Source organism: Notothenia coriiceps, unplaced genomic scaffold (assembly GCF_000735185.1).
Source record: "Notothenia coriiceps isolate Sejong01 unplaced genomic scaffold, NC01 NC01_scaffold00004795, whole genome shotgun sequence".
NCBI classification, from domain to species: Eukaryota; Metazoa; Chordata; class Actinopteri; order Perciformes; family Nototheniidae; genus Notothenia; species Notothenia coriiceps.
The window spans coordinates 41,937-49,783 of NW_011337496.1; the positions used below are offsets into that span (position 1 = coordinate 41,937).

The window sequence follows — 7,847 nt, forward strand, 5'->3', positions numbered from 1 at the left end:
CTAGGGTAGGATGCAAGGAAGTTATAGGACTACTTTTTAGGTTTGAGACACAACGTACTCCGGCTGACAAACCTAGTTGCGTTTCAACCCACACCCACGCAACATGAGGCTCAGCCCGATCGGCAGTTTGCGATCGAACGATATACCAAAACGAGACTCCACTATGAACTCCGAACTACACGACGCCATTATACGCTTAAGGAAAAACCGTAATTAAACGTTGTTCTGGCACGAGAATAACTGCGAAGGTAGGCAGGCAAAAATTTTTTTTTACAGGGTAGGTGCCCGTTGGTTTTTGCCACGAGTAGTCGAACGAAGCGAAGTACAAAACTGATAACAAGTTGGACACCAAACAACAACAAGACTTCAGTACTTGGCAATCAACCACGAGGTCATACATTAGCCTTTCACTGGCACTTTTTTATTTTATTTTAAATGGTACACTTTATGTTGAACTATTTATTACGTTGTTGGTGCAACTGGCACTTTATGTTGAACTGTTTATTGTTTTGGCCAAGGTTATTGAGAGAGTTGGACTGAAATTGATTAGATTTTTTAAATCAACTGTTGGTATATCAACAAAGTCTGTTATGGCCTCTGAAGCAACAGAGAGATGTTTTCTAATAGTCAGGGTTTCCAATGTTCTGAATGTACTTGAAAGTATTGTGTTTTACATAAAAAACAAAGTGTTATAGTTTACAGAAGGTCTACCTACCTATAGGCTACCTGAATCTCTGAAATGTACTATATTCCTAAATATGCTATTGCTACACTTTATGGCAAAAATTGCACTTTTCTGTTGGTCTTGGTTAAGTACCACCTTGAAAAAAATAAACAATGTTTTGTTGCTTAAGCTTATGTATTCAGTCATTATTCAATGGTATACTAAAATCCATGTGAAAAAAATTGCTTCTCACTGTTCTCAGGTCAAATATTTATATGTGGTTAAAAATGCGATTAATTTCGATTAATTAATTACAAAGCCTCTAATAAATTAGATTAATTTTTTTAATCGAGTCCCGGCCCTAATTATAAATATTCAAAATAGATTTGACAGCAATTTGGCTGATGGTTGATCCAACCATCCTTCATAGCCAGATGGAAGATGATTGGTTTTGAAGCATGCAAAGAGGCTGTATGGTAATAAATCAACGCTACAGTCTAACCCCGGACAGTCAGTGACTCTTTCCTCTAACATTGACAGGTAATACCGACGGTAGCAGTGAGCTGTAGAGCGCCAGTCCTGCTCCAGTAAGAGAACGAACAATCCATTCCTGACAGAGAAGTTGGACAAGGTGACGTCACGGACAGATACGGAAGATGTAGTACCACCGTTTGGCCACTACGAATATTTTCCTCAGAGTCCGAAGAATTTCTGGGGGCTTGAGTGTTCCCAACCAAACTTTTAACCATTTTGAGTGCCCCTTCTCATAGCGCAATAGCAAATGTAAGTAGCAAAGTACGAGAAATCAGCCACGGTGAAAGTCCTTTCTGCAATATTGTGTAAACCTGCAGTGGCTAGACAGAAGTAACAGAGACAGGCAAAGCGCGTGTGTTTGTTTGTGATGAGAGGAGTGATTCAGAGAGAAGACAGCTAGAAGAACAGAGCTGGGGGAAATAAATAGTGAAGGAGGGAATATGAACAGGACGAGACAAGGCCAGAAAAAAGGGTGTCCGCTTTCAGTCAGGAGGCATGAGTGGAGCCGATGTTTGGACGGACAGCACAGCAGTCAGCAGAAAAAGACATTGCTTTGTTGCCCGCGGTAACATGGGCTCGATCAGGGTAGATTGAAAGGATGTATTTACGGAAGGACAAGAAGAGGAGGAAAAAAAGTAATGCACCAAAATGGTTTCTGGCACACCATCATGCAAAGACTTTTTTTTTTTTATTGTTTCTCTGCATGTCTTTGTGATTCCTTTCTGTGAGTACTTTTGTGAAATCTTTGATACAAGTTTGGTAGAAAAGCAGGGAGAGTCTTAATTATTCTATTGTGGGCTCAAGGGAACAATATTTTATAGGAAGATATAAAAAAAGCATTGGGTATGCAGCTTCCCCTGCAAAGGCTCTCTCTTTATCACACTATTTAAAATATTGGAGGATAAACAACAGTGAGGACGCGATTTTCAATATGAACAATATTAATATATTCATGAGTCACTGCTGCAATCACGCGTCTATGAATGGGTTTTTGATTTAGCAGCATAGCAAGGCTTTGCTTCTACGGTGTTATTAGAGACACATTTTAAATAGGAATGCATCCCCTCCAGTTGGAATTGTTGTTTCTACACGGAAAAGTAGAAATAATTAAAAAAGTAGGGAATAATTCCCAGAGGCCTTTGGACAAAACATTCCTGGAATCAAAAGCTGAGGAAGCTATGTTGAATGCTCTCTTTGCATGTCAGCTGTCAAACGTTGTTATGATCGGCAGCACTCTACGGCACGTACACTCTTCCTCAATATGTCTGGGAAAGCAAATGGGGGATTTCAAAAGACACCAGCGGGGAATAGAGGAGACGACATATGGCATTTTACAGCTGTTTGTGAGTGATGGATTCTGCCTTCGACAAACTCATCATTCCACTTCTTTGTGATCTTTCAACACTTCTTAAAAAACTAAGGAGAGAAACAGGACAACAAGTGAGCCAGAAAGGGAACGACAGACCAATACACTTAACACTTTACCCAGGGAGGGTCTTGTTAAACCAGCAGCCACTCTCCTGTCAGGTAAGAACAGGGCTGACAGAAGTCTGGAAAGCAATTCTTGCAGAACATCGTGAAGCAGGATGAGGACGGAAAGTCTTTCAAAACTTCAGTCTTAAAGTATTAGGACAATGATATGCTGTTATTGCTTTGGGACTACACAGTGGGTTTGAAATGAAATGCTGCAGTTACAATCCCACACATTTCAGTCCTGGTTGATTGGTAAGGATGGCATATGGAGGTTGAATTACAGGTCCCATGGCATGTGCATCGACCACTGGGGGCAAAGAAAACCACTCCTAAAACCTCCTTGAGCAGATATTCTATCAGAAATGCAATATATCAGTTTGTATCTGCACCGAAACAAAAATGGGATGTAAATAAAGTGTATTAGTTGAATAAAGAAGGCTGACTGAATTAATCGTCCAGCTACACATGTTAATGTCTTAAAAAAATCTAATTGGATTTGAAGAGTGGGTCATGACCGACAGAAACAGATTGCGAATATAAACTGCAGCTGGCATCAGAGTTAGGGATGGGGTGAAATGTTCAGTAATCCATGTGGGACTCTGAGTAGAGCCAGTGCTCCTTTACATAGAAAGGAACCAGATGAGTTGGTCCGGACACCTCGTAAGGATGCTACCTTCCTGCCTCCCTAGGAAAATGTTGCCAGGGAAAGTGAAGTTTGGGAATATATTAACCATAACCCTTGATACAGGAATCTAAAGAACGATACAACCCCGTCATTTGGACCAAGTGCCACGAGAGTGTAAATTCAACACTGGATACAGTACACATTTCAAATTAAATAATTCCCAGGGAAGAATTACTTTGACAAGACTTCTGCTTTAAGTTAAGGCTAAGAGCTTTTGCAATGCAACAAACAAGATGGGTCATGAATAACATGAGTTTTCAGCCAATTCTGACTGGGGGAAGAATAATCACACTCGTCCATAGCCTAGTTACATTCACAACAACAGCTCTGCCTGCACAGTATGGTGGATAATGATATATTTTCCTGGTAGTTGCCTTGGAACAACAGGGTGCAATATGTTCCACTGCTGGGGACATTATTAGGAGCGGATGTACAGCGCAGCACCTTTATTTCATACCCTGTAAACTAACTTATATTTCTACAAAATAACCTGGTACAATAGATTGGCAATTGCTAAAGAAAATTGGCCAAATATTGTTCCGGAATGGGTCCCTGTCGTCTCAGAAAAGTGTTTTCTCACTGTTGCTTCACTCTGAAGTTTGACCTTCACTGTGCAGAATGATGTGTGGATGTGCAGAGTTTGAAAAAAGAAGGCTGTTTTCAAATTCCTTCGATAAAGGGGAACGTTTTTCTCACATAAAAAATGTACCGGCTGGACTTCATGACATCGAATTTAGTTTGGAGACATTCATGGTAAATGTTCACACATACTCTATTCAACACACGTATATGACATATCAATTTGACCCTGATCGTGAATTTTGTAAATCATTGTGCATGCAGAGCGAGCAAGTGGGCGTGTTAATGCCATTTCTCTCAGGGCTGGCTTGAAATCAGAAGAAAACAAACATCCGAGGGTAGAGAAGAAGACAAAGTTCATATGAGTGAACGGCTTTACATAAGTGTGATGTGGAAAGTTTGAGTAAAGTAGGAAAGATATATTGTGTCTAAAATTCAAACTTTTGAGACTATCAGCATATCATTAAACTTGTAAAGTAATTACATAAACTTTGAAGGGGCTAGTGAATGGGATTGAAACCCCAATGCCGATAAGTAGGATAAGAAAGTAAAACATCGGACAATAAAAAATGGCTGCTAAGAATCTGGCGAAGCATCACACTGAGAGCCACGCATTAACTACTTCCTGTCCCCTAAATGCCCACTGATGTGAATTTAAACATCCTTAAATAAACGCTGAAAGTAGGCACCTAACCCTCATTTTCACTGCTTCATTTCAAATGACACACACACACACACACACACACACACACACACACACACACACACACACACACACACACACACACACACACACACACACACACACACACACACACACACACACACACACACACAGCTTCCATTCATAGTGTCTTTGCAATCAGTGCATGCTGGCAAACTGTAATCAGACTGGATGTGGTGCAAATGTTAACAAAGTGTGTCACCTGCTGTCGAGGTGGCTGAAATCCACTAGGTTGAACTCCCTGTTGTCCTGAGAGTGGTAGATAGTGTCAACATCCTGGAGCAGAGGAGGGGAGGGAAGAGAGGGAGGATGACAAGAAAGGAAACAAAGTACTTGTTACTGAAAAATATGGGGCGGTAAAAGACATAAATTAGATATATTTGATGTATAAACGTCCTTACCCACTGCACTTCTTCTTTGCAGCCGATTCCGTTGTAGTCACAAAGCGCTGCATAGGTTTCAGAAAAACCTCCTGAAAGGTGCAGAGGAATATACTTTGGTGTTTAAAAGTTGCATAACATAACAGACTAAGATAAATTAAAATGTAAAAATAAGGGATATTATATATGGAAGTGAAATATGTTTCGTATTGTAGTGATAGACACATGGTAGGCGGGGGTCATCAAAAACATTATTATTTGAAGTGTAGGTATGTATGAATATTTATAGCACTTAGATATGGCAATGAAAAACTGAAGTCCCAGGCTCCTCTAACAGTGCAACATGAATATATATAGGACATCAAACAAAGAAAACCAATTTAAAAAAAAATGGTAAAATAAATAACAGAATAGTAATAAAAAAGTGCAAGAGAATGTTGTAAGATATATCCAAGCCATGGAAATATGGTATTATATAAACCATTATAAAATTAAAATTAAAATGTTTACAAGGAATGTAAATACAATATGTTGATGTTCATTTCCTAATGGAAGTGTTTTCGGGTGTTTGCGCCTGTCGGCCACCGTAGACTACGGTATTCCCTTCACCCATTGTTGTCACTAGCCCAAATACAAACAACACGTGCACTATGGGGGAAATGAGTGGAATAAAGCGACACAAACTATCAATTAGGGGTTTAAAGATATAATAAAACTATACATATATGAATGATTATAATAATAATATTAAGGTCACAATGGATCAGGACAGAATAAAGCAGGGTAATGGAAGTATGGATGAAAGCAGGCCAGAGATGAAAGAGGAAGGCAGAAAGAGCAGAGAGAGATTAGCAGTAAATATCGAGGTGAGATGAAAGTGTTGCAGCATGAAAGAGCACTTCTTGTAGATTAATGGGATTACGAGCAGGAGAGGAGAGCATTCAGCAACTTTGGTCTGCTGACCCACTTTAGGATGAGTCTCCAAAAAGATTCACCCTGAGTCAGCGGGGAGTGGGTGGACTCTGAACTGTGTGTCCGATCGGGTTTTGTGCAATATGTAGACGGAAGCAGACTTACCGCATGTTTTCTGGGGATCCAATGACGATTCGGCGTTGGCTGAAAACTTGATACTTCCATCGGTCACGTCTCCTTCTGCACGACAGATTGGAGGGCTGAAAGAAGAAGACGGAGAGAACGGGTTGAAACCATAAAAGAGTCTACAGCCATGGCTATATTTGTATATTCGTATACGTTTATACTGTATATTGCACAATTTGTTTGCATTGTGCTTCCTGTGTAAAATATATATCTTAAAATAACTATGAACTCTGGGAAGCTTGGGAAGGTTGCATATCGATGGATGGGAGCATGATGGGTATACAGTAGTTTAGGTCATAGGACGTTTCATTGAAAGTTACAATTATTTATTGTAATTGATTTGAAATTCTTGACCTGAGCAGATCAAACCAATGTCCTTATCTTAGGTTGTCCTGAGTTGACATTCTTTTTTTATTTTATTGACACCATTAGTTTTGTATTTAAATCCATGTAACTTGTTCCTGTAAATGTATAGACATTTGTAAAGTTTTTCCTAGGTACAGCAAACCTATGAACTACGTTCCAATTCTTTCGTGCTAACATGCACAATGACGGCCTCAGTGTTACATTTTTGGATGTAAAGAGGTAGATAGTACGACACCACCATATGGAGACTGCAGGTTTTACCAGGAGAGAGCAGAGTGCTGAAGGAGATTAGCAAGCAAGGAAACCAAGGTCTCAGATGGAAATGCACCGCACAGTATGTCTCCTTTTATCTGAGGGGATGCCCACAGTGTCAGACCATAGAGAAAAAAATCATTGGATCACAAAAGTCATAAAGGATTTAGCTTTGGTTGAAACTGAACTATCTTAATTGTTAGAATATGAATGGGGGTGACATTCTGCTTAGACATTCATGGTGCCCAGAGGATACATCCTAATGACTTCCATTATACTCCAGCCTAGACCAAGTGGGCTTCATTAGGACACTGCTGAATGAAATATATTCTTATTGATGTTTGAAAGTTATCACATCTATTTATTTCATTTTAATGTTCACTTTTGATCTTAACAACACTCCTATTACTATTGGAAAGAGTTGGAAACCATCGTAATCCAATTAAACAAATAGTATACTATTAACAATAGTGTAGCATTATCTTTATACACAACTATGCAAAATTACTGTGTCTAACTAAATGAAAAAAACTAAAATGGTTAACATTATAACCAGGGGTGCACACAACTTTCTCAGTGAGGTACTCAGATGAGTACCTGGAGTCAGTGTTTGGTACTCCAACTTCCGGCTCCCCTCAAAGTTCCCATGAAGCCCTCTGTATCGCGAATATCAGCGGGTGGGGGTGCTAGTGGAGTATGATGAAGCCCTCTGTATCGCGAGGGGGGGGTAGTAGTAGAGTGCAGAGCTTCGTGACCACAGAGCGTGTGAACGTTGTGATCAGCTGTTTTAGCGCAGTGCTGCTGTACAGGCCGACGTTAACAGCAGCCCTGTCTTTGCACACGGAGACCGACTCCGTCGTCCGGTTATCTAACCGCCTTATGGAAAAGCTTCACATATACATCGGTACGCAAATGCGCTTTGTGACACAAGTGACGGTACGCATTTCAGATTGTTGCCGCGCATGCGTACCTGCGTACCACTTATGTGCAACCCTGATTATAACGGTATGTATAGAGATGCGAAGTCCCTCCCCTTCCGGTGGACCTCCATGGGACCTTATTTCGGAAAAATTATGTATTGAAGTCAATGGA

General features: G+C 40.2%; 1 protein-coding gene across 1 annotated transcript in view; it reads right to left on the reverse strand.

Annotated features, from left to right (window-relative positions):
- Positions 1-7,847, reverse strand: part of LOC104942577 (leucine-rich repeat-containing protein 16B-like) — a 16,923-nt gene that overhangs the window by 3,119 nt on the left and 5,957 nt on the right. The window contains exons 5-7 of the mRNA XM_010767824.1: positions 6,117-6,211; positions 5,061-5,131; positions 4,862-4,935 (exon numbers count right to left, since the gene is read on the reverse strand). Of these exons, the coding sequence (XP_010766126.1) occupies positions 4,862-4,935; positions 5,061-5,131; positions 6,117-6,211 (240 nt within the window). The remainder of the gene's footprint in view (positions 1-4,861; positions 4,936-5,060; positions 5,132-6,116; positions 6,212-7,847) is intronic.